At 41.2% G+C, this 26,845-nt stretch overlaps 1 protein-coding gene across 3 annotated transcripts in view; it reads left to right on the top strand.

Moving 5' to 3' along the window:
• Positions 1-26,845, top strand: part of TENM3 (teneurin transmembrane protein 3) — a 582,976-nt gene that overhangs the window by 234,322 nt on the left and 321,809 nt on the right. For all 3 annotated transcript variants that reach the window (XM_030191520.1, XM_030191518.1, XM_030191519.1), the window contains exon 4: positions 12,574-12,812. In XM_030191520.1, the coding sequence (XP_030047380.1) occupies positions 12,574-12,812 (239 nt within the window). The remainder of the gene's footprint in view (positions 1-12,573; positions 12,813-26,845) is intronic.

Below are 26,845 nucleotides of genomic sequence, written 5' to 3'. Positions count from 1 at the left end.
ACTTCTGTTTTTCCTCTGTCTTGGAACTTCTCCACTTCTAGTCTAAAATCTTCAGGCTCCCATTGCCAGCCCAAGGATATCTGACACCCTAGGTGACCTTTCAGACATGCACTTCCCCAGGGGCAGCTCAAGGCCCTTATCCATCATGTCAGACAACTCTTATTCCCTACTCCCAAGTGTTCAGCATTTCCCCATCCCTTCATTCCCCCCCCCCCCCCCCCAAGATATCCAGCATCTCCCCTTTCCTGTCCAACTTCAAGAGGCAAGAGGTCCAGCCTCTTCCCTTCCTTACACTGCTCCCCTCCAGATGGCCAACATCTTCCTTTCCTTCTCTCCCCTAAGCTATCCATGGTGACACAATTTTGTTAATGGCACCAGTGCAACAGTGAGTGTCTCTAAACAAAACACATCACTACTGGTGTAGACCTTTGCAGATCACATTCTCTAGATGTGCCATTTCTTGTTCTGTCTGAACAGAGGGATATGGCAGGTCATGGACTGCATGGGTGATCAAGACCCTGTGCTGGCCACATTTAGTCTTGTTTAGCTATGCTGACTGCTGCATGGATGCTGCCCGTAAATTGTGCAACCACCTAGTCCATCCTGCAGACTCCTCTGTCAGAAATCTTACTCTTTTTGACTCCACTCTCTTGTAGACAGGAACTCCTCTTCTGAATTGAATGGCACTTCAGAGCTTTTCTTACTCCAAATTTTTCACACAAGGTTCCAACATGTCTATTTTCTTATATCCAGAAATTGCACTGTTTGGCATGCTGAGAATTAATTTCATAACATAGCTATCATAAGTGCACAAGACGTTTTGGAATCCAGTGACATCATTTCTACAGGCTTTCCTAACCTTGGTTGAAGGAACACACTTTATTATCAGTCATAGGTCTCTAGCAATCCCCTCTACTTTTCCCTTGGTAAAATGTCGACATAAGACCATAGCCTTTCAACTTTTCCTTTGTCAAAGGACTAGGCCAGTACCTGGGACCCAGCTTCTTAGAAGCCCAATGCTCCTCCTTGACAGATGACAGAAAAGATGCAAAGAAAGTTAAATGCTCTTTTTGTTTTTACCTTAGCCCCAAGACCAGTTTGCTAATTCAAGGTCCATTCTTCCACAAGGCCGGAGATTATGGACTGTGACGCTTTGCTTGTTTCTTTCAAAATAAAAATGTCCTTCAAATATTAGCACGGTCAATGGGGACTTTCTTGCTTAATAAATGAGTGCCAGGCTTACTAGAAAGGAAATCTAAATTAGTTGCACACATAGGACTAGATTCTGTATATGACGCCTAAAAAAGTGGTGCCAAAACTAACTACAGCTAGGCGTATTCCATAAATTACGCCTAAATTTATACGCAGACTGGGTGTATTCTATAACGACGTGCATAGATTGTAGAAGTGCCCATGACCATGGTCACACCCCCTTTCAAATATGTGATTTAGAGTTTACGTGCATCTCTTTACAGCATACACTTAGGCAGTTCTGCACATAAATTTTAGTTATGGCCAATTATTGTCTAATTGCTTGTTAAGTGGCAATTATTGATCCTGATTGGCTTGATAAGTAAGTTGTATGCACAAATATAGAGCACAACTGGATTTGCACAAGCAACTTAAGTCACACTATATAGAATCTGGGGAAAAGCAATAGTGATGGTGGTAGCTCCTTGGAAGAGCTCTACTGGGTTCCTACCCCCCATGCCTCCATACCAAAAAATAGTTAAATAGGATACTGTCTAAACTGAGACATAATAGAATTAGGATTTTCTTAAGAATTTGTGAACCCTTTGCTGGTTAGAGGGCTTTTGCTATTAAAAAATTTTATTGGTATTAAAAAGCTTAGATCCAAGTATGGATAGCCAGGCCTTAATAATGCAGTTTGACTTAACATCTTGCAGTATTGGCTGGACTGGAGAGGTAAAGGAGAAGGAATGTTTTGATGTAGTAGCTAATTGGGTGACATCACATTATCTGAAACTAAATAATGACAAGACCCTCTTTCTTTGGCTAAAATTAGAGCATAGATTTTTACCATATTCTTTAAACACTGACAAAAAAAAGTTTTGGTTAAAAACTACAGTGAAAATACTAGGAGTAATCTTAGATAGCTCTTTGACCTTAGGTTTTCAGGTTAATTCATTAATTTAAAATATATTCTTGAAATTAAGACAGTTGTGGTGAATTTGTAAATACTTTGTGTCAGGTGTTCAGCGCTGCGTGTGTCAGGTAGCGCTATACAAATGCTAATAATAATAGTTTTGGCAGTTTTATTTCTATGTATTACTATTAGAGGAAAGGAAAGCGGAAACACTTTTCTATTGCATATCTCAGATCTCAGAATATGTACATTTTTATCCTCTCAAGTAACTGTCTAGGCGAGATGATGATTCCCTCCCCCCCCCCCCCCCCCCCAAGTACAATTAGTTTCCTCCAAAACCAGTTCTCAAAGCACACAAACTAAATATAAGTGTCCCCTGATGGCTGACTGCATAATCTGTGATTGGTCTGGACAGGCACTCAAAACACATACTGAACAACAATGGTTGAGGGAGGTTGATATGGATTAGAATAAATCTCCCATTTATTTGGCTCTTCCCAATTGCACAAAGATATACAAGAGCAGTGCCATAAAAACAAATTAAATGATGGCAAAAAGTACCAATAATGTTCAAAGTATTTACAGTGCTGCACTATTTTAGTCAACTTTTCTTCCGACTGTCCTGCCTTTTCTGCTCTCTTTTCTGCAACTTGAGTTTAAAATTGTTGTCTGTTATGATTTACCTCCCTGTTGCTGACTTCTGCTGTCTTCTTTGGCAATGTTACTTGCGACACTGAATTTATTTGCCAAAGGGTTGTGTCTTTGGGCACCTTGCCCTTCTTTTGATGGTGTGAGGGTAAAGAGTGCTCTGCCCTGCCTTGAACTGTGGTTTCTACAAGCTGCAGCTGGTGCCTTGTGTGCTGAGGTATGTAATGGCTCAGATGATGGCAACCTCATGCAACCAGACCAAACGGTCTGAGGCATCTGATTAGTCATAATTCCTTTAAGAAAGAATTTTGATAACATAACAGGGTTCCCAGCAGTGTAGTGGTTCAGAGGCTAAATCCGTAACAGACCTAGTCAAGACCTATGAATTCTTAAATCTCTGCTTCAGATTTTGGATAATTTGAAATGTCAGGCTTATCCAGGTTCAGTCCTCAAGGGCTACAAATGCATCAGATTTTCCATGATATCCAGAATGAATATACTATACATATCAGAGATTTGTATACCCACTACCTCTATTGTATGGAAGTCTATCTCATTCATATTCGTTTCAGATATCCTGAGAAATCTGGCCTGTTTGCAGCCCTCGAGGACAGAACTTGGACAAGCCTGATCTAAGTGCTGTATATCTGAAGAGTTGTCCAAATAGGTTATGTTTGTGAAGAGGAAGCTTAATTATGTAACCTGATCCTGGTCTGGATTAAAGTTTGCCTCAGAAAGAAATTGTTTGTAATAGAATTTGTAATTGAATGAATTGTGTGTAAGTCAAGTCATGCTTATCTTCCAGCACTGCAGGAACTTTAACTTGACAGATGGTATGCATTGCTATTTCTGTCTTTTTAACTATATATGCCTTCTATCTGGTAACTGCAGTTTTATATAATAGACCACATTTGTTCTTCAGAGCTGTGGAGTCAGAGTTAGAAATTTTGGGTGGATCAGAGTTGGAGTTGTTAAACATGTGCCGATTCAAACTGTAGCTTCAAAATAAAACCTTACAGTATTTTAATATATGGTAAATTTATAATTTTATACTTTTTTAATCCTGGATCTAAAGGACTAGTAAATATAAGTTAAATTTACTGGTACTTTAGGTCCAGAACAAAAATTTGAAAGTTTGGTGTACCAGCTCCACAGCCCTGGTTCTCATACATATAGTATTTTTCATTTGTTCATACTGTTGTCACTGTATTACCATTCACGTGAGCAGTAAGAAATACCGTATTTTTCGGACTATAAGACGCACTTTTTTCCCACAAAATTTGGGAGGAAAATGGGGGGTGCGTCTTATAGTCCGAAGGTAGCGAGTTTTGGATCGCCGTCCCGTACTTACGCGATGCCATGTTCCGTGGTGGTCTAGTGACGTCGGGGCAGGAAAGAGCCCCCTCTTTCCTGCCCGTCAGGAAGCAGTGAGGAGCACGGAGAGCAGCGCGATGGGCAGGAAAGAGGGGGCTCTTTCCTGCCCCGACATCACTAGACCACCACGGAACATGGCATCGTGCAAGTACGGGACGGCGGTCCAAAACGCGGACAAGACGCACCGGAGCACCTAGGTTTTAGAGGAGGGAAAAAGGAAAAAAATTTTTTTCCTATTTCCCTCCTCTAAAACCTAGGTGCGTCTTATGGTCCGGTGCGTCTTATAGTCCGAAAAATACGGTAATTGTGCAAGGCCATCTGTTCATTTTTTTTCATGGGATTCAGCAGGTTGGGGTCTTCCATGAATTTTTAACATCCCTTAAATCTATACAACATTTGGCCCTTCATGAAGCATGCCTTAACTTGCTAACATCAAATAATGATTTCACCCACCATATACTTTTCTTGCCAGTAGGCTGAGAACGTCTGAAACACAGACGGGAGCAAATTCCATCAGGAGGAGAAGAGTACACCAAGAACAGTGCTTTGTGAAGGAAGAAAATCCAGTCAAACCGTAGAACATAAGAGTAGCCATACTTGGTCAGACCAATGGTCATTATAGCCCAGTATCCTGTTTTCCAAACAGTGGCCAAACCAGGTCACAAGTACCTGGCAGAAACCCATATCATGACAACATTCCATAATACAAATCCGAGGGGGAAGCAGTTGCTTCCCCATGTCTGTCTCAATAGCAGACTATGGACTTTCCTCCAGGAATTTGTCCAAACCATTTAAGTGAGGATGATAAAATAAGGGTTCTGAACAAGTGAATAAAGGTTAGGAGTTAAAAGCAGTATCAAAAAGGTGGGCTTTTAGCTTAGATTTGAAGACGGCCAGAGATGGAGCTTGACATACCGGCCCGCAACCTTGGTGTCATCTTCGACTCCTCCCTCTCCTTCTCTGCGCATATCCAGCAGATAGCCAATACCTGTCGCTTCTTCCTCTATAACATTAGCAAAATTCGCCCCCTCCTCTCCGAGCACACCACTCGAACTCTCATCCACTCTCTCATTACCTCTTGCCTTGACTACTGCAACCTACTCCTCACCGGCCTCCCACTTAACCATCTATCCCCCCTTCAGTCCATCCAAAACTCGGCCGCACGTCTTATCTTCCGCCTCAACCGATATACTCGTATCACCCCTCTCCTCAAGTCACTTCACTGGCTTCCGATCAGATACCACATACAGTTCAAGCTTCTCCTACTCACCTACAAATGCACTCGATCTGCAGCCCCTGCTTATCTCTCTACTCTCATCTCCCTTTATGTCCCCACCCGTAACCTCTGCTCTCTTGACAAATCCCTCCTTTCAGTACCCTTCTCCACCACCACCAACTCTAGGCTTCGCCCTTTCTGCCTCGCTTCACCCCATGCTTGGAACAAACTCCCTGAGCCCATACGCCGGGCCCCCTCCCTACACATCTTCAAATCATTGCTCAAAGCCCACCTCTTCAATGTCGCCTTCGGCACCTAATCACTACACCTTTTCTCAGGAAATCTAAACTACCCCAACTTGACATTTCGTCCTTTAGATTGTAAGCTCTTCTGAGCAGGGACTGTCCTTATTTGTTAATTTGTACAGTGCTGCGTAACCCTAGTAGCGCTCTAGAAATGTTAAGTAGTAGTAAGAAGTCTATTCCAGGCATATGGTGCAGCAAGATAAAAGGAACATAGTCTGGAGTTAGCAGTGGAGAAGAAGGGTGCAGATAAGAGAGATTTACCCAGTGAACGGAGTTCCCGGGGAGGAATGTAGGGAGAGATGAGAGTGGAGAGGTACTGAGGAGCTGCAGATTGAATGCACTTATAGGTCAATAAGAGGAGTTTGAACTGTATGCGGAAACGGATAGGAAGCCAGTGAAGTGACTTGAGGGTCAGTTAGTAGCTGCTAAGAGAGCTAGAGAGACAGGGGCTCTGGAGGAAGACCTAGGGTCTGACCCATACTTGGACATGCCAGCTTTAGAGGACCAGGATTTCTCTCAGGCAAGCAATTTGGATGAGGATCCTGGTCCGGGGTATTCAGAAGCTGAAGGTGTGCTGAAAAATTTCCTGCAGTAATGTAGGTGTGGGTTTTGGGCGCACACTCAATCATTTTTCAGCACACCTGTTAAATGTTTTGCCAAAAATGGACTTGTGGCAAAATGAAAATTGCCATGCATCCATTTTGTGTCCGAGACCTTACCACCAGCCATTGACCTAGCGGTAAAGTCTCACGCGGTAACCAGGTGGTAATGACCTACGCGTGCCAAATGCGACTTAGCACGTGTGCAATACGTGCGGCAGAAAATAAAAATTATTTTTCAGCCACAAGTATCGGATGCACACCAAAAATGAAATTACCACAAGAGCCACGCAGTAGCTGTGCGGTAACTCCGTTTTGGCACTCGTAGACGCTTGCGTTTAGTAAATGGGCCCCTTAGATAAGTTTCTGGACAGATCAGTTAGTAGTTACTACCAGCTAGACTTGGGCTTTGCCACTTGTTGCTTCTAGGATAGAGCAGCAGAGAATTAATCTCCATTTTAGAATCTGCTGGGTACTTCAGATGGCCCAGATTGACCATGTCGGAGACAGGGTGTTGGGCTTCATGGACCAGCAATCTAGCTGGCATGGTTCTTTGTAATTAGTAAATAAGAGCAACAAGATTTATCTTGTTTGTAAGCTGTTCATTTTAAATATTCCCTTACCAGGGGTCATCTGTTAATATGAAATTTGTCCAAAAGTATAACATGTTAGCTCCAAAGTATAATAGATGTGAGAATACAACATAATGTACTATCAGCATGAAAATGTTTACATGCCTTTCTAATACATTATGTGTGTTCTTTGTTTTTATGCCATGACTTTGGTAAAATAAGCAACCTACTATAATTTCATGAGGACGTTTCCTGGGCAACTAGCTTTAGAAATTACCCTGTAATTGTTTATATGCATTGAGTGCAGACTGCTTCCTATATGTATATGTGCAGAGCTCCTTTCTCTACTTATTTAATCCTATCAAACGTTGAGCCTCCTGCTGTAGAAGGTTTCTTTATAGCTAATGTGAAAGTCAAGTAATATTCAAAAAGAAAATATGACCTGCTTGCCACCTACTAGCCCACCATGTTTGCTGGCAATACAGATGGGTTAGTGATTTGGGGTAGAGAAATCATGGCAGTACAAAAAAAAAAGCCTAGTGGCAAGTTACATAGACACTGGCCATACTAAGATTGCAAGGACTGTTCTGCTGGAAAATTTTTTGGGGAAAGCAGGTTTTCCTTCCTTATTAAGGGGTCCTTCTTCTAAGGTATGCTAATGGATTTATCCTGTGCTAACATTTAACGCACACTAAGAGTCAGATTCTGTATATAGCACCCAAAACAAAATCTGCGCAGAATGAAGCGTATTCTGTATGATTTAGGTGCGATGTATAGAATACACTTAGTTGATATTGTAGCACCTAAATCTACTCATGTCCATTTATGCCAATAAAAACTTGGTGTAAATCCGTTCATGTAGATTTAAGCACACTTGTATTCTGTAATTACACATGGAAATCTTGGAACACCCACAAAATGCCCATAAACATGCCCCTTTTAAGCTATGCGCATTTATTTTGAACTTCACACTTTGCAATTTAGGCGCAGTTCTTTATAGAATTCACTTAGCGATTTCTGCGCATAAATTGTAATTATTTCCAAATAGTTCTTGTTGTTGCTTGTTAAGTGCTGTTAAAAACACTGATTACCTTGTTACGCCAATTAAGTTACATGCGTATCTCTGCGCGGAATCTAGGCACCATATATGGAATCCAGGGATAAATGTCACGCAGCCCATTGTATGCCGATGGACTGCATGGCACTTAATGCACACTAATTCATTAGCATGCACGCTAAATCTGTTAATGCACTTTAGTAAAAGGACCCCTAAGTATGTTTGATCTATATTTGATATATTTTAAAACTGTTGTCATTGGTGTATGAAAACTTGGAACTTCTGGAGTTCAGCCTAATTATTGTAAAGGGTATTTCCTTCAAGACCTTTTTTCTAAACTTTAGAAAACACGGGTGCTAAGGAGGAGTGGCCTAGTGGTTAGGGTGGTGGACTTTGGTCCTGGGGAACTGAGGAAGTGAGTTTGATTCCCGGCACAGGCAGCTCCTTGTGACTCTGGGCAAGTCACTTAACCCTCCATTGCCCGCCGCATTGAGCCTGCCATGAGTGGGAAAACGCTGGGTACAAATGTAACAAAAATAAATAAATATAGACTACAGAAGGATCCAGGGCTATTGAGTAAAATATTTTCCATCTTTTCAGCTGCTGCAGACCTATTTTGAAAGGTGTATTCATAATATTTAGGAAACAGTTTAGGAAATTATAATAGGTCAGTATATGTATATTTGTATATGTATGTATTTATTTATTACATTTGTACCCTGCGCTTTCCCACACAAAGCAGGTTCAATGTGGCTTACATAGTAAATAGAATTACAAAGTCTTGTAAGAAGAGTATTACCAACTGAGATAAACATGGTAATAGAAGACCTTAATAATAAGTGGATTGAACATAGAAGGTGCAACAAAGATAGAATAAGCAAAAGTAAGAGGGGATGGGAGGGGCAAAGTATGGGGAAGATGGTAAAAGAAAAGATTAGGGGATAAGCAAGAAGGAGATTGGGAGACAGCGGTCTAAGATATAATCGACATCAGTGCAGGAGTCATGTGGGTGGTGCAGAAGTTATCCATGGTAGATGTCTACTGACCTATGGCCTCAAGGAGAGCAAAGTTCAGGATGTGGAGGGGGAAACTATTATTCCAGGGTATTACTTGACAATAGTAGCATCAACATAAGGAAATTGTGACAAGCAGTCCCTTGCACTGTTTTACTTGTTTAAATTGGAATCTTATGTAAATAAGTCACTGCCAATATTGGGACTGGTTAAAGCAGAAAATTCAACTGTTCTTTAGACAATTGGTATATTTTTTTTCTATATGGGAGACAAATATACATCAGGATAATCAGGGTGTAGGTCAGATTCCTTTCAAATAACTCATGAAATTAGATTAGTGTCCTTAATTTATATACTTAAAAGTAAGTTTTCATCCCTAACAATTACCAGATTAGATAAAATAATGTGATTGCTATACACTTATTAGCACTACTGGCAATAAATATTCAGGTATAATGTTCCTACGTCAAAGAGCTTATAGTCTAAATAGGTATCTCAGGCAACTGGAAATGAAGTGGCTTTTCCAAAGTCAGAAAGAGTATTGATGGAAGAAGCAGAAACTGAACATTGGCTTCACTGGTTCTCAACTACTTGCTGGTTTCTTTCTAATGTCAAGATCTTCTTGATGCATTCATAATTCAAATAATAAAACCTAAACAGCCACATAAATGCAGAGAACTACTTCTCTGCATTTATGTGGTTGTCTAGGTTTTTTATTTGAATTATGAATACATCAAGAAGATCTTGACAATAGAAAGAAACCAGCAAGTGAACATCTTTGCTAGTTCAAATCATTAACTATATGAAAAGGAAAATTAAGGACCTATTTTATCAAGCCATACTTGCGGCTCCTGGTACGGTAATGCCGACAAAGCCCATTCACTTTGAATGGGTTCTGTTGGCATTGTTGTGCGGGAACTGCTAGCACAGCTTGATAAGAGGCCCTAAACTAATTTTTTAAAAAGATTCTACCAGTTTCAATAACCCACACTACTGAAGGGAATCAAAAAACACAAAATCCCAGGATTTGGATTCAAGTAAGAACATCATACAGCAATTAGGAGGGTTAAGGAGATCTCAGAATCCAAAGGACCATCATAATACACAGATTATGTTATTTTTTTGGATAGCAAAGATGTTGGAATGGTTCTAAGAAAACCTAACACGTTGTTTTGATAGCAAACAACATACTTAACATGGAAATTTTAGAAGAAAAAAACTTGTCCAAGGAAAGCTTTGTTTTTTTGGCACTTGAACAGGAATAGCTCATGCCTCTACTGCATCTTTTCACAGACATCTGGAAAAATAAGAACCTTCCCACCTATGAAGTTCATTTCACAGTTCATAAAGTACTGTCTTAAATGCATGGTCTTTGTCTTGCTCAAACATGAAGGAAACCAATAAAGGAAACCAATAAAGAGGTCCTCTCTGCAGATTCTTCATGAGAGCCCTCCGGGTTAGCCATTGAGTCCAAACTCTCCTGGGCTCTATTTTCAATGCATCTGTTCTAAACCTCTTCTAAGTTGTGTAGCAGAAATCACTCTACTCTTATGAAAAGTCAACATAATCAGGTTCATATATCTTAAAGTAAGTATTCTCAGTATTCTCCAATTTAAGTATCTTGAACTAAAGCTGACTTCACTTGGCCAGCCTGGGTCAGTATTTTTTTCACTTCTTTGATTATATGCAGCAAACAAGGACCCACGATTGTAATTTTATCAGCATTAGTAGAAGAAATCTGTATCAGATGCCTCCTTGTGAGTGTTCCTAGGTCTGGGGCTGACCTGATTTGGAGTCTCCTTCAAGCAGGCACCTTTGGGCCCTGGAATGATTGGTGCCTAGTTCCTTCACTTAGGGAAAAAAGGTGTTAGTGTGCGAGATTTCCCTCTTCCCCCCCCCCCCCCCCCCCCCAAGAAATTCAGAAAGACCACTGTGAACAAGGCTGGCTGAAATGTGGCCTAATGGTTAGTGCACTAGGTTGCAGACATGGGGAACTAGGTTCGATCCCTGGTTGTGTTTGGAGTGTGGCGGTCAACAGCCACAGACTGTGTTTTGGACCTGTCAGCCGCAGGCCCTGGTTAAGACTGTGTTATCTGAACTAAAGAGACTTTTCAACTTTTGTTCCAGGCCCTGAGATGTAACAGTCCTCAGGTTTCTGTTGTGAAAGCAAATTTTTACACCTTCATCCAGCTGTGTTATTGTGCAGGCCCACCCTCCACCCTCGCTAGCTGTATTGCAATTGTCCATCCAATTTTTTTTATCATAGGCTCAGAAATAATAGTAAAACTGAAATTATTTAAAAATTAAATATGGAAATGACTGAAAAAAAGAAATTAAGGGCTCTGTTTACTAAGCAGCACTGTAGGCGCACTAACCTTTTAGCGCACGCTAAAAATTAGTGTGTGCTAATGATAAACACCCATTATATTGTTATGGGTGTCTCTAGTGTTAGCACATGCTAAAATGTTTGCGCACCTACAGCGTGGCTTAGTTAACACGGCCCTGAAATAGGGATGTAGTTTTCATAAATTAATTTTCTCCTTTCTTATGGTGTGATTTTCTTTTTGTGGACTTTTTTTCTCTCTTGCGTTTTGCTTTTAAATTTTGAAATTAAAATATGTTTTGTCTTTGTTTTCTGGTTAAGTTTACAAATATACATATCTGTCACTGAGGTTTGGATTTAAATGAAATCATGTTAAAAAAAAATTTGTCAGCAATATATACTCATAATTTTCCCATTTGTTTCAACTATTCTCTCATCCTATGGATGTTTTAAATGTGCCATCATTTAAGAAGTAGAAGAAATGTTGTCTATGCCATACAATTATTTAATTTGCACTTAACTTACACAGTGAAATGCTCCAGTTCTCAGCACCTTCAATGCAGGTCCTCAGTAGAGTTAAGCCCCAATCTATAAGGCTCCTCCTATTTCATTTGGAAGCCCTGAAATTGGGGGATGCAAACACACAAAACTAATCCTAAATATTATTTCATACATAATTAGTTCCTAGCATAGGATCCAACTTTTCAAAATTATCAGGAGTGCTTAACCCAATTGAAATTATCTTTCCCTGGACACAGTCAAGGAGTTTGTTCAATATTGGGAGTGCTTGAGCACCCACAGTGCTGGCTCTTATGGTTCCATTGTTATAGATAGATATCTTTAGAAAGTTTTGTAAAGAAAATCCATTTGAGAGCAGAGAACCTCAATGTGTAATTTGCAAGCCAGTCTCAATATGTAGTTGGATGTTCCTGTAGAAATTGGAAATCACTCTCAAAAAAATGTAATAGAATGTGAAAACCTAAAACTTCACTATTAAATTATTATGTTTTGATAAATTGTGTTTAAAAATCACTCACCCAAATTACTTTCTTCTGCTCAAATGTAAAGTTGAAGTCATAACAAGGTTTTATTCTTTATTGATTAAATTTGTATAGTTAAGGTTTGATCTTTACTGTGATTCTAATATTGATATATAAATGTCAGCCTTCTGTTTTCCAAATAGAATATATTTTCCCTTTTGAAATAAATTGTCTTTAGGTTCTGTTAATGTTTTTCAGATGAAAATTTGTGATACACTGGGCACAAGCATAGAATTAATTGTAAAGAGGAAAAAGGATAAGTTTCATATTTGCATCTGTGCTGCTTGTTGATATGATCTTTTCTCCTTCCACTGTGTAGGCATTTCCTCTTCAAAACAGGAACGGGGACAACACCATTGTTCAGTACAGCAACACCAGGGTACACAATGGCATCTGGCGCTGTTTATTCCCCACCTACCCGACCATTACCTAGAAACACCTTATCAAGAAGTGCTTTTAAGTTCAAGAAATCTTCAAAGTACTGTACCTGGAAGTGTACTGCACTTTGTGCTGTAGGGGTTTCAGTGTTGCTGGCAGTCCTACTATCCTATTTTATAGGTAAGGAACATATTTAATGGCTTCATTTCGATGGTTTTTGTCTGTGGAAATAAGAGGTAAAGGGCAATGCTATAAACTTGTTCTTAGAGGTAAGCGCCACTTGCATGTATCAAAGGCACTATTAATTGACCACCTAAGTGGCACAGTGCCTAACTGCAAGGAAGAGTATGCACATGGGTAGGCCACGAACATGTTTCTCAGTTACACACATACTGAATAGAATACTATAAATTATATGCATCACATCTGCCATTGACGTGGCATAACAGGATGCACCTAAACATGGGTGAGCCAGTGTCGTCATTATGGTAGTATTGCTGTTATAGAAATGGCGCTAAGCAAGAAGTGCCAGTTTATAAAATTGCCCCATTACTACTTTGTATAATAATTTGTATACCTCTGATTTTATCACCATGTCTCAGAAGGTTCTGTCTCTTTAATTATGTATGACCCTGCAGATGAGAGTGCATACCATTGAGGGTCATCTACTCCTTGTTGGGATCAGTGTCAAGCTTTTTTTATGGATTAAATGGTGTCTAGCAATGGGTCTGGGTTGACTATTTGGACTTCATTAAGGTCTTTGATGTGGTTCAATGAGGAAGACTGGCATGGAAGCTAGCTATTACAAAAGTAGCTGGAAATTTGGTGAAAAACTGGCTGACTACCACTGTTAATTTTTTTTTGCACAATCTAGTCCATCTTGCTGAAGATTTACATGGTCATTAGAGGTACCTCTGGTCTTGATGCTAGAACTAGTTCTCTTCAATATCATTATTTGTAATATTGCAGAAGTATTTGAGAGGATAAAACATTTCTTGCTTTTGGGTAAACAATAAATCTATAATATGGTACTTACCACCAGGAGGTATAAAAAGTGAGCACAGACTTGAAATAGCCAAAAATTGGTTAAGAATTTGAAACTGGTTCAATGCAAAAAAAAAAAAAAAAGTAAAATTGTGCATTAGAATAAAAAAAATATCACTTAGCCAGTCCTTGATTAAATGCACTGAAACCTGATGCAATTCTCCATGCCTCAATTAGGCACATATCAAGCATATTCTGTAAGTACACACAAATTCTTGGAACGCCCATGTCCCGCCTATGGCCATGTCCCCTTTTCAGATCCACATACTAGAATGTATACGTGCATCTTTATAGAATATGCCTAGCAAGATGCATATGTAAATTCTAATTGTTGCCCATTAGCATCAATAATTGATTATTAGTGCCCAATTATCGGCGCTAATTGTTTGTTCAATTAAATTGGATGTACGACTAAATTTCCATATGCAATTTTTTGTGCCATGGGGAGATTTTATATATGGCACCTAAAAAATAGGCTCAGAAATCAGTGCTAAGCATATTCCATAAACGGCACCTTGATTTAGGCGTGGTATATAGAGTACACTTTGTTGATATCTAAGCACTTAAACTATGCGCCTCCATTTACACCAATGAAAATGTAGCATAAATCCCAGCATGTAGATTTAGGTGCACTAGATCATATTCTATAACATAAGGACATACGTGTTGCCAATACTGGGACAGACTGAAGGTCCATTAAGCCCAGCATCCTGTTTCAACAGTGGCCAATCCAGGTTACAAGTACCTGGCAAGATCCAAAAATAGTACAAAACATTTTATGCTGCTTATCCTAGAAATAAGCAGTGGATTTTCCCAAGTGCATCCAAATAATGGGTTATGGACTTTTCTTTTAGGAACAAACCTTTTTTAAACCCTGTTAAGCTAATTGCTTTATCATTTTTGTTGCCCTTCTCTGTACCTTTTCTAATCTGCTATATTTTTTTGAGATGTGGTGACCAGAATTGCACACAGTATTTGAGGTGTGGTCACACCATGGAGCACTACAAAGTCGTCATAACATTCTCATTTTTGTTTTTCATTCCTTTCCTAATAATGCCAAACATTCTATTTGCTTTTTTAGTGGCTGCTACGTATTAGCAGAGGGTTTCAACATCATCAACAATGACACCTAGAGACTTTGATGACTCCTAGTGCGGAACCTTGCATCACGTAGCTATGGTTTGGGTTCCTCTTTCCAACATGCCTCACTTTGCACTTGCTCACATTAAACGTCAACTGCCATTTGGATGCCCAGTCTCGTAAGCTCCTCTTGCAATTTTCACAATCCTCTTGTGATTTAATAACATTGATTAACTTCCAGTAATTTGCTGATGATACAAATAACTTTTTGTATCATCAGCAAATTTAATTACCATAGTAGTGCTTTCCATCTCTAGATCATTTATAAATATGTTAAAAAGCAGCGATCCTAGCACAGACCCCTGGGGAACACCACTGTCTACCCTTCTCCATTGAGAATACTGACCATTTAATCCTACTCTCTGTTTTCTTTTAACAAGTTTTTAATCTTCAATAGGACACTACCTCCTATCCCATGACTCTCCAGTTTCCTCTGGATTCTATCATGAGGTACTTTGTCAAACACCTGTTGAAAATCCAGATACACAATATCAACCGTCTCACCTTTATTCACATGAGTATTCACCCCTTCAAAGAAATCTAGTAGATTGGTGAGGCAAGTTTTCCCTTCATTAAATCCATGTTGGGTTTGTCTCCTTAGTCCATGTTTATGTATATGCTCTGTAATTTTGTTCTTTCCTTATCGTCCCTCTGGACCGGCCCAGCAGAACTGATGGGTTGTGCAAGCCTTCCAGAAGGTGGAGACTGAGAACACTGATTTCTTGCATGAGCCAGTAAGCATCCAGCACAGCCTCAGCTAGTTTTGGTAATCTTAGTCTCCAATAGGAGAAAGAAGTGCAGAGCCCTTCAGCCTCTCCTTTTCTGACTTTGTTTTCTTATCAGGTATATTTTTCTTACTCTATGTGTGCTGGGATCCTTAAGTTGGCAGAAGTTGAAGCCCTTTGGTGTTTTCTATCACCTTAGGAGTGTAAACTCGGGTGGCCGGGTACTTCCTCCTACTTCCTTCCCTGAGCAGTGTTCTGGTGATTTTAAGTTCAAGCTGGCCTGCACCCCTTCGAAGGAAGGGTTCTGCAGTGCCGCAGGGGAGAGCCACTTTATTTGGTTAAAAAAAAATCTAGGGAAAAGCCGCCTTTACTTCAGCTGCTTTTTTCTCTTAAAACTGAAGGGGACAGCACAGCGATTAAAAAAAAAAAATCTAACACCGCGTTGCGTCCCTTAAATTTGTTCTCTGTTCCATCTTAGCCTGGCTGTTTTCCACAGGAAATGAGCAGGTCAGGACCGCTTGTTCTGTAGTTCAGATGCTCCATTTGTTGGAGGCGCGGGGTGTCTGTGACCGGCATTTGTGAATTCTGTAACGCTTCCAAATCAGAAAACCAGGCAGCCCTAGCAGACTCAGGAGTGCAGGGGACTGCTTCTTCATCGGGTGCGGATTCTTTGCCTTAAACGGGAACCAAGTTTGTCAGGTCCGGTTTTGGCGGGAACGTCCACCATATTGGAAAAACAAACTGTAACTAGACAGTCTGAGATCCGGGCAGCGCATGAAGAGCCTGTTGGAGTGCAAGGAGGGTCCCCCAGAGGAAGAGTTTCTTCCTGAATTTGTCCTGTTGATGTACCAGGCTTTTTTTTTTTTATTAAAGCAGTCATCTCCTTAGTCGATCAAGAATTAGCTAAGATTGAAATGGGCTCCGCCTTTTTGTCAGATGCCTTCTATGATTTACTGAGTGCGTCAGCTAAATCTATGGCTTTAGGAGTGGCAGCTCAATGAACTCTTTGGCTTTGGGGCTGGTTTCCGGACGCAGCTTCTAAGTCTAAGCTCAGAAAGTTTCCTTTTAGAGGATCTCTTTTATTTGGTGAAGAAGTACATAAGATGGTTAGGAGTTTGGGGGATACCAAAATGCCTAGGCTTCCGGAGGATTGACCAAGGGCTATTGGGCATGGACGTTTTGACTCCTAGAAGTAGTGTACATGATTCTAGGTGTTTTCAGTTGGGCAGAGGAACCCCCTTCCAGAGGTCTTGTTATTTCCAGCATATGCAGCCCTTTCGTGGAGGGTGCCAAGGGGGCAGGGACATCAATTTCTCTTCCTAGGTGCAAGATCAGCCAGCACAGTGAAGGTGCTCAGGTTCGTCCTCCAGTTCCAGTTGGAGGTCGTTTGACAAGAGTTTCACTGGAGATGGGCTCAAATTACCTCCAACCAATTGGTGCTCAAAATTATTCACGAAGGGTATTCCTTAGAATTTGATCATGTCTTACCGGATGTATTTTTGGAATCCCCCTTCGGTGTCAAGAAAGGCTCAAGTGGTCAGGGAGATGTTAGATTGTTTGTTGTCTCTGTGAGCAGTTTGCCCAATTCTGGATCTAGAGTGAGGCTCCGGCAGATATTCCATCTGTTTTGTGGTTCCAAAAAAGGAAGGGTCCTTCTGTCCCATCTTAGATTTAAAAAGAGTCAACAGGGCACTTCCGGTTTCTCCTTTCCGGATGGAGACTCTAAGGTCGGTAATTGTGGCTGTTCACTCAGGAGAATTCTTTACAACTATCGACTTGACAGAGGCCTATCTACACATTTCTATTCTGCCGGCACATCAGTACTTTTTTTGCTTCGCAATTTTATGTTAGCATTTTCAATTTTCGGCAATGCTTTTTGGTCTTGCCACAGCTCATTGGACATTTACCAAGGTTATGGTAGTTGTGGCAGCGGCCCCTCACAAAGATGGTATTTTGGTACACCCATACCTAGGCAACTGGCTAATTCGCGCAGAGTCGTATCTGGAGATTTGTCTAGTGACTGCTTAGGTGGTGCATTTCCTGGAATCCCTCGGTTGGGTGATCAACCCACTCGTTTAGTCCTGTCTCAGACCCTAGACTGACTGGATGTAACATTCAGTACCCTTCAAGGCAGAGTTTTTCTACAAGAAGTGTGGATTTTAAAGTTGCAGGCTCAGGTACGGAACCTCAGAGGTCACAAAAACCTGTGTGCTCGGGATTATCGACAGGTACTAGGGTCTATGGTGGTGGCTATAGAAGTAGTACCGTGGGCCAGAGCTCACATGTACAGTCTCCAGCATTCTCTTCTTTTCCGATGGTTGCGTCAGACGGACTCTCTGGGAATCAGGTTGTCTTCCAGTGTCAGTATGTCAAGATCTCCACTGGTGGCTGCATTCCAGCAATTTGTCCAAGGATGATCCCTGGAATCCCCTCAGTGGATGGAGGTGAAAATGGATGCCAGCCTCAGGGGCTGGGGAGCCATTTGCATGAATCAGCTGGTGCAGGGTTTATGGTCACAGCAAGAGGTTATCTGCTCAATCAATCTGTTGGAGACCAGAGAGATTCAGCTAGCCCTACTGTAATTCTAGAGTAGTATGGGTCTTGTCAGACCATGTTACAGCGGTGGCGTATATCAATCGACAAGGAGGGATGAAGAGTTGGCTATTGCATCTGGGCACTCCTGTCTTGGGCAGAGAACCATCTGACAGCCTTGCATGTCGCTGGAGTCCTCAGTGTGCAGGCTGATGTCCTCAATCATCGGACCCTGGATCCAGGAGAATGGTCTCTCAGCTCAGAGGCCTTCGAGGCCATAGTTTGCAAGTGGGGTCAACCGGTGATGGACTTGATGGCGACTCATCAGAACGCCAAGGTTTCCCTGTTTTACAGCCGTAGAAAGGAGATGCATTTGGAGGGTTTGGATGCGCTGCTTTGTTGGTGGCGGCCAGACCTTCTGTACGTGTTTCCTACTTGGCCTCTGGTGGGTCGTGTCATTCAACAGATCGAGAAACATGCAGTTCTGATAATTCCAGTGGCACCAGACTGGCTGAGACGGCCATGGTATGCAGCTCTCAGGCGTTTTCTCATGGAGTCTGTACGTCTGCTCGGATCAATAGGCCTTCTGTCTCAGGGTCCAGTTCTCATACCTAATCAGGCTCGATTTTGTTTTACAGCTTGGCTCTTCAGAGGGCTAGGTTGAGAAAGCGTGTTTTTTCAAAGGAAGTTATTTCTATCATGTTCCATTCTTGGAGCCACTCTACTTCTTTGGCTTATGTTTATGTTTGGAAGATTTTTGAGGCCTGGAGTATTGAACAAACAATTTCACCTTTCAAAGCTTCTGTGTCTCAAGTTCTGGATTTTCTGCAACAGGGGCTGGACAAGGGGCTCGCGTTAGCTTCGCTTAAAATTCAATTAGTGGCGTTGGCGCCCTTCCGAGGCCAGATAGTCATCCATCTGCTGGAAGGCATGCACAGCCCATCAGTTCTGCTGGGCTGATCGGGAGGGATTAAAGGAAAGCAAATTAGCAAGTAGGAGGACCTAATTTCTCCTTATAATAGCCTCTAAGATTTTGCTCGGTGTTAGAGCTAGTTCTGTCCCAGTTCCCTCCTAAGCCAAGTCCCTTTCAGTATCCTGTTTCAGTCAAGCCAAGTCCCTTTCAGTAATCCTGTTCCAGCCAAGCCTGTTCCAGAATCCTGTTCCAGCCAAGCCAAGTCTGTTCCAGAATCAGGTTCCAGAATCCTGTTCCAGCCAAGTCTGTTCCAGAATCTTGTTCCAGTCAAGCCTGTTCCAGCCAAGCTTGTTCGAGAATCCTGAATCCTGTCCCTGCCTTGTTTATTGTCTTTCTTCTGTTGTTCCTGTTGCCTAGCTACTACCCTGTCTTGCCTGTCTAGTTGTGCTTTGCCTAGTCTCTTTCAGTCTAGTCCTGTCTGGATCCAGTCCTTGCCTTGTCCTTGTCTTGCCATTTTCTGGATCCAGTTTTAATCTGCTTCTGTGTTTTGCCTTGTCTTGCATTTCTGGGTCCCAGTCCCAATTTTAATCCAGTTCCGAATCTTGCCTTGTCCTGTCTGGTTTCCAGTTCTGGCCTTTTGCCTTCTTTTCCTTGCCTCGTCTGGATCCGGTTCTTGTGTTGTCCATTGTGTTTAGTTACGTCTGTCCTGCCTTGTTGAGTCTGTTAGTTTATCCTAGTCCAGTCTGTTCTGATTCCTGCCTGTGATTTGTCTGCCAAAGCTCCGGCTTTGGTCGAAGAGCTCACCATTCCTGACAGTTGTGACACAGGCTCACCAGTGTATCATGTCCCTGATGACCCTGGAACCATTTTTAAAAATTTGCATTATATTGGTCACCCTCCAATGTACAGCACCCTGCTTGATTTTAAAGATAAATTACATATTACTAACAATAGCTCTGCAAGTTCATTTTTTGATTCTATCAGTACTCTGAGATTTATACAGTCTGGTTCAGGCAATTTACTACTCTTCAGCTTGTCAAATTGCACCATTACATCTTCCAGTAGTTTTACAGAGATTTGTTTCAATTTCTCTGATCATTAGCATTGAATACCATTTCTGGCATTGGTATCTCTCCCACATCTTCCTCAGTGAAGACTGAAGCAAAGAATTCATTTAATCTCTCCACTTATGGCCTTGTCTTCCCTGAGTTCCCCTTTTACCCCTCAGTTATCTAGCGTTTCAAATGTGTTTTTGCCTCCAGAGCACTCTTCTTTTCAAAGCCTCTTTTTGCCTTCCTTATCAGCGTTTTGCATTTGACTTACCATTTTTGAGTGTTTTCTATTATTTTCAGTCAGATCCTTCATCCGTTTTCTGAAGGATTTTCTTTTAGCTCTACTAGCTTCTCTCGCCTCACTTTTTTTTTTACCATGTCTGCTGCCATTTGGCCTTCCTTCTTCCTTTTTTAATACATGGTTTATATCTTGTGTGAACTTCCAGGATGGTATTTTTGAACAGTATCCAATTTTTTACCTTTGCAGCTGCTCCTTTTAATTTTTTTTTTTTTTTACTGTTCTTTTCAGTTTATCATAGTCTCCTTTTTAGATTTCCTGTGTGTACTTACTCCAGAACTTATATCAAAGCCTTGGTTATGTAGTAAGAAAATAAAGAGGGAAAAAAGTTTTGTGGACCTGCTTACCTCTAGGATTTGAAACGTGAAGATACTAGAATCACAGTGGGGATATATATTTTTTTATTAGAACAGAAGAAACGAATTAGCCTATACATGTAACTGGGTGCAATTTCCTGGAACATTCTGAAAATCAAACTATAAAGTTTATACAGAAGTTGTGCTTCAACAGGGAGCCAATGTAGCACAACAATTAGCAGAGTTGCCCTATCATATTTATGACAGGCAGATATTAAGTGGGCTGCTAAATTTGCACTGTTTGTAGTCTTTTCCAAAGATTTTTTGTACATCCCAAATAAGCAATATTACAGTAATCCAATTTGGACAATAACAATGATTGTACAGCTGATCTAAACTTGTCCTGTTGGAAATATTTTCTTGTTCCCCTCAGTTTACACATAATCCAAAAACAGCCTTTCACCAAAGAATTCACTTGCGTCTCCCTTGTTAAATTACAATCCAGTGTAATCCCTAGAATCTTCAGTGGGGGTTCTAAATTATAAACTATGTTGTCAACATTTAAAGAATTTTCTAAATCTGCTTTTGTTTTAGATCCAATTAAAAGGAATTTAATTTTGGTTTAATTTAGGATGAAACTAAGGGGCCCTTTTACTAAGATGCAGTAAAAAGTAGCTTATGCTAGTTTTGGCACGTGAAATTGGCGTGTTCTGGGCCACTTTTTACCACATCGGCACAAAGGCCTTTTTTAAAAATGGGGCAGTAAATGGCCGTGCGCTAATATTAAAATTAGGGTGCAGCTGTTTACTGCCTGAGCCCTTGCCACCACCAAGGTGGTAGGGGCTCACACGCTACTTAAGCGGTAATTTGGCAGTGCGCGGCACTCTGCCAATTACCACTGGGAACGCTCCCCATGGTAGAAAATAGAAAATTATTTTCTGCTTTGGGAAACTGCTTGTTCCAACTTCATAAGTACCACCAGGCTCCTAAGCACTACCCTGGCGGTAGGGCCAATTTGGCACATGCTACCTGCACAGTAGCTCTACCATAGCTTAGTAAAAGGGCCCCTAAGCCATCTATTCTGTAATGAGAGACATAACGATTGATATCCTTGATTTAACCCCATTAAAGTCAAGACCCACTGATAGCAAAATAGTGATGATATCAGCATAGATATAAACATAAAAAACAGCTTCTTCCAATTTAATTCCCAGGGAATTAAAACATAAGAACATTGAACAGGATAGGAGAAAGTGGGGAGTCCTACTGCACCCCACAAGTTGCAAACCAACTTCCATCCTTCTTAACTCTTTAAAACTTATTTGTGAAAAATCCCTTAAACCAAATGAGTACATTATCAACTATGCCTATATTTTGTTAATATCTGGAGCAGTATGTTATGATCAACAATGCATGTTTGTTAGGTGTATCATTAGTATTTTGCTAACATTGTATTATATCTCAGCATTTGAATACCAGAGCTGTCAAATGTGTATATTTTTGATATTGTTTCATGGTAGTTCTATTATTAGGTTTCAATTTACTGTTTTCAAGTTTACATCATTTATTGTATTTATGTTTATTCTTGGTTATTTTACTATTGTTATGCTGTTAACAAAATTGTAAGTTTTATGTTAAACTGTACCTGCTGTACTCCGCCTTGGGTGAATCTCTTCATAAAGGCAATTAATAAATCCCAATAAATAAATAAAACAGGATCGAAAGCACTGGGGAGGTCGAAATGTATAATAAATGTCTCTTGTAATTTCTGCTCTTCCTAAACTGCTAAACTGTGTGAACATACACCTGATAGATTTCCTTTCTCCCTATGCCTCCTGTCAGTCATCAATACTTATAGATCTTGCGTCAGAAATTAGTCCTCCAGCAGTAGACGAAATGTTCCTTCTCTCGGATTTTTTGGTAGCAGCTGGCTATGCTAAAATATGCTATATGTTTATCAAGCTTTTTTCCTTCTTTATCTCATTTGTATATAACTGACTGCTATGCTGAGATTCCAAAACAACTCTAGAGATGCAGCAGTAACCCCTTTTATTCCTAAGAATTTTTTCTGTCAAGCAGGAGATCTCCTGCTCTCACCTCTTTCCTGCAGGCTGCCTTGTAATATTTTCTCTCTGCTTCCTCTCTCTCAGATTAGGGGTCTTTATATCATCTGCGCTGGAAGAGTTAGAGAATATGCATGTGTGTTTCTCTTTCTTTCCCTGGTAGGAACAGAGCCAGTGCAAAAGGATAGGGCACACTAGGTAAACTTTCAGCCTTAACCCCCCCCCCCCCCCCCCCCCACACACACACACACACACATTTCTGTAAAACACATAATTGGAAGTCATGAGGGCAATCCTGTAAAAGTTTGCTGAGCATGAATTCTATAATGGTATTTTCATGCCAACATTTAGGCATTATCATTTCCACCATGTGAAAGGTAAGCAGGCATAAATGTTAGCATGTAAATATTAAACTTTAGCATGTAACTTATAGTATCCTATAATTTATCCCCCAGATTCTATATAGCGCAATTTAAGTTGTTCACGCAAATCTGGTATTCTGGATTTGTGCACAACATGATTAGTTAATCCAATCAGTGCGGAAAGTTGCTAATTAACAAGCAATTATTGAACTAATTGGCATTAATTAGAATTGACGTGCACAACTAAGTGTATTCTGTAACGTGATGCGCATGAATTCTAAGTCGCATAGTTGAAAAGGGGGTGTGGAATGGGCAGGTCGTGGGTGTTTCCAAAATCTATGCACATTGTTATAGATTATACAGTCTACAGCTAATTTAACTGTCGGTATTTACACCAAGTTTTATTTGGTGTAACACCCATGATTAAATTTATTTGTGTGGAGAGGAGCTTGGCATATTTTATAAACCACATGGAAATTTATGCGTATTTTGTAAAGTACACCTAACTTTAGGCCTACCCTTGCTCTGTCCATGTGTGCACCCTCCTAGTAGTTGCATGGTATGTGGGTTGCGCACTAAGGGCGCCTTTTACCAAACGGAGGTAAAAGGTGCCCTGCAGTGGCATTGGCACACAGATTTGCTGCGCACCAAGGCTCCCTTTTACTGCCGCCAGTAAAAGGCTTTTTTTTTTCTTTTAAATAAGGAAATAGCCATGCAATAAGTTAAACATCTGCTGCATAGCCATTTCCTGGGGGACTCCGTACTACCTCCTATTTAGGAGGCGGTAGGGGCTCCGGTGGTAACCTGGCAGAAACCGGGAAACTCTGCCTGATATACCGCCGTGCATGCACCTGGCACTAGAAAATTAAGAAATATTTTCTAGTTCCAGAATTGGGCTACAGCAAGAGTCAGTAGGTCTGAATTGCCACACGCCAAGTCGGTGCTACCCTTACCGTCCTTTTGTAAACGAGCCCCTTATCTTATAGAATACCGTTTATTGCCCAACTAGCAGTTATGAACATGAATTTTACATTCATAAGTGTATGTACTTGTACTCTAAATGGCGCTTGCAGTTAAAGGTAAGCTTTTAAATAGTAAACTTCATTTTGAAGGAAGGGTAGGCACTGATGGTTTTTTGAGTCTTGGTGTGGCCATTAGGATTTACTGTTTTGCTTTTGCCTACACCTGCTTTTTTGCTCCCCCCCCCCCCCCCCCCCCAGTAAAAAAGCTGTTACCCTTGGTGACTGCCTAGTCATGTCTAATGGTTGGTCCAGCACTGGGTGAGAATGAGGCCAGGTAGTTGGTTTCCCTTTGAAAATTTAGGCTGTTGTGGAGAATTCCAGTGGTACAAATCTACCCCTGTGCATAATAAGTGGAGGGAAGTTTCAGCACAGTGAATTTACTCTGGTAACTATTTTAGGGGCCCTTTTACTAAGCTGCAGTAAAAAGTGGCCATTTGTACTGCAGCTGGGAAATAGCTGATTTTCTATTTTGTCTATTAATGACCACCTGCTAATGTTGTCATTAGCATTCGGCCATTAAAAACATTGGTGCATGAGCACATACCCACACCTGTTTTGTAGACGGTAAGGGCTCACAGAGTACTGTAGCTGTGCTAACTGACAAGCCCAGGGATGACCCTTCTCTGCCTCGGACATACCCCCTCCAAGAAAATGAAATAAAAATTTTAAATATTATTAGTGTTGCGATTAGCACACACAGGTTTGGAACTTAACACAGGACGCCTAAGCGCATCCCGCAGTAAGCCATTTTAAGCTACAGTAAGCACATGCTAGCACTCGCTACAATTTAGTAAATGGACCCCTTAGTTATCTGAATACATTTCTTTGAAAACTGTCTTAACACTGCATATCCTCTGTATGCTTTCAGAAGCACCAAAGATAGCCCACTATCATTTTTTTCTTGCTACTTCTGTTTGTGAAGGTGTTTTATTCCATCCAAGCCAAAGGAACATTAGACATTATATATAAGGATTCGAGAATGGTGAGCCATCTGTCCATCTAGAGGCAAAATAACTCTCAGAAAACCTAATGGAATGAAGCTAAATTTTGCGGGGGGGGGGGGGGGGGCCAGGGTAAAGGTACTGATTTTGAAAATGGTCCAGATCAGACTGGGTCTTCCACAAAACAGTGACCCAATGCATTCCTATGGGACATGTAGTCCCAGTAGATGCAGCATAGAAATGCTGATACATTGAAATCAGGTTAGAGAATTACTTCTTTCAAACTATACCATGCCTCCTGTCTCCTCTCCTTTCTCAGGCAAAGATGCATACTTGCACTGATACGTAGTTTCACGTTTATTTAATACTTGGCATTACCACCCATCGGGTGCTGTCGAAGCAGTTTACTTTTAGCAAATTTAATATAAACTGAGATAACACCTGCAACAACATTCCAAAAAAGTAAAGAGGGAACTCTATTTGTTAGATAGGAAAGATAAAGGAGGAAACAATTAATTGCTTTGCATTCCAGAAAGAATGACTCTGACTTTTTCAGGGTGGATTGAGAAAGAAGTAAATGGAGAGGGGGAGCTCTATAGTAGGGCCCATAATATATGTTTGTCTGGGGTCCATTATATCGTGATAAACTTTGTGCTTAAGGCATATATTTTAGTGAGGAATCTAAAGGGTTCCTTTTGAAATCTGAACACATGAAGTCATGTTATAAACCTGGAGAAAGGAAATATGAAGAAAGGTTGTTGATTTTTTTTAAATAGTCTACCAATCAGAGATGGTGGCAGAGCCATGGCCCTGGGTGGACATGGGCCCATCCACTTATACCTCAGGTCAGTGGTGTGCTGGGAAATTTTTATGAGCAGGCTCTCTCTCTAGGCATAGTCAGCTTTGCAATTTGGGGAGGCCTGGGATGAGCTAGGGGGGGGCAACGTATTCCTCTCTCTCCCCCTCCCCCCCCATGTGGGCATGCTAGGCATACCTTTGCTGGTAGGGAGGCTAAGCCTCACCAGCCAAATACTACCACACTCCTTGCTGCTTGTTTGTGGCTATGAGCAGCATGCCAAGAATTTTTACTCATACATTAAATTTGGCTGGCGGGGCTCGGTATCCCTGCCAACAAAGGTAAAGGAGTTCAGAGACACCTAGGGTGGCCCATCTTAAAGCTGGAGATTTACCACTGCTATTCTGGTGACTGAAGACCAATGAGTGAGATTTTCTTGTGGGCAGCAGGCTCCCAGCCATGTCTAAGACTAGTTCTGGCAGACGCACATTCCAAAAACTGACACATTCTGAGCATTAAATAGAAAATAAAATTCATTTTCTATCTTTGTTGTCTGGTCATTTTATTTTTCTAATTATGTTGGTCCCAGTCTCTGGTTTCTGCTTTCCTTTTTCTTCTCTTAGTTGTTTCACCAGAGCCTCCTTGTCCATTTGGCACTTCCTTTCTCTTCATGTCCACTATCCATCTTCTCTCTGCATCCCTATCTGTCTGACCCAGCATCACCCCCTGTCTTGCCACCATGTTGAGCATCTTTCATCTCTGTGTTCCTATTCTTGCCCTGTCCAACATAACTCTTCTGTATCCTTATGCCCCCTGCCACGTGCTAGCATCTCTCCCTCTCTCTTCTCTCCCCCTGCCCCTCCCCCCAGGGATCAGCAAGTGTTCCTCTCTCTTTCGTTCTGTCTCTTCTTAGCAGGGTCAGCACTTCTCCCTTCTTTCCCTGCAGGTCCTAGCACCTCTCTCCTTGTCCTTCCAATCCCCCCCCCCCCCCAAGACCAGCACCTCTTTCCTTCTCTGTACCCCATCCTC

The sequence above is a fragment of the Microcaecilia unicolor genome, chromosome 2 (genome assembly GCF_901765095.1).
Source record: "Microcaecilia unicolor chromosome 2, aMicUni1.1, whole genome shotgun sequence".
NCBI classification, from domain to species: Eukaryota; Metazoa; Chordata; class Amphibia; order Gymnophiona; family Siphonopidae; genus Microcaecilia; species Microcaecilia unicolor.
This window is presented reverse-complemented; position numbering and strand designations above follow the sequence as displayed.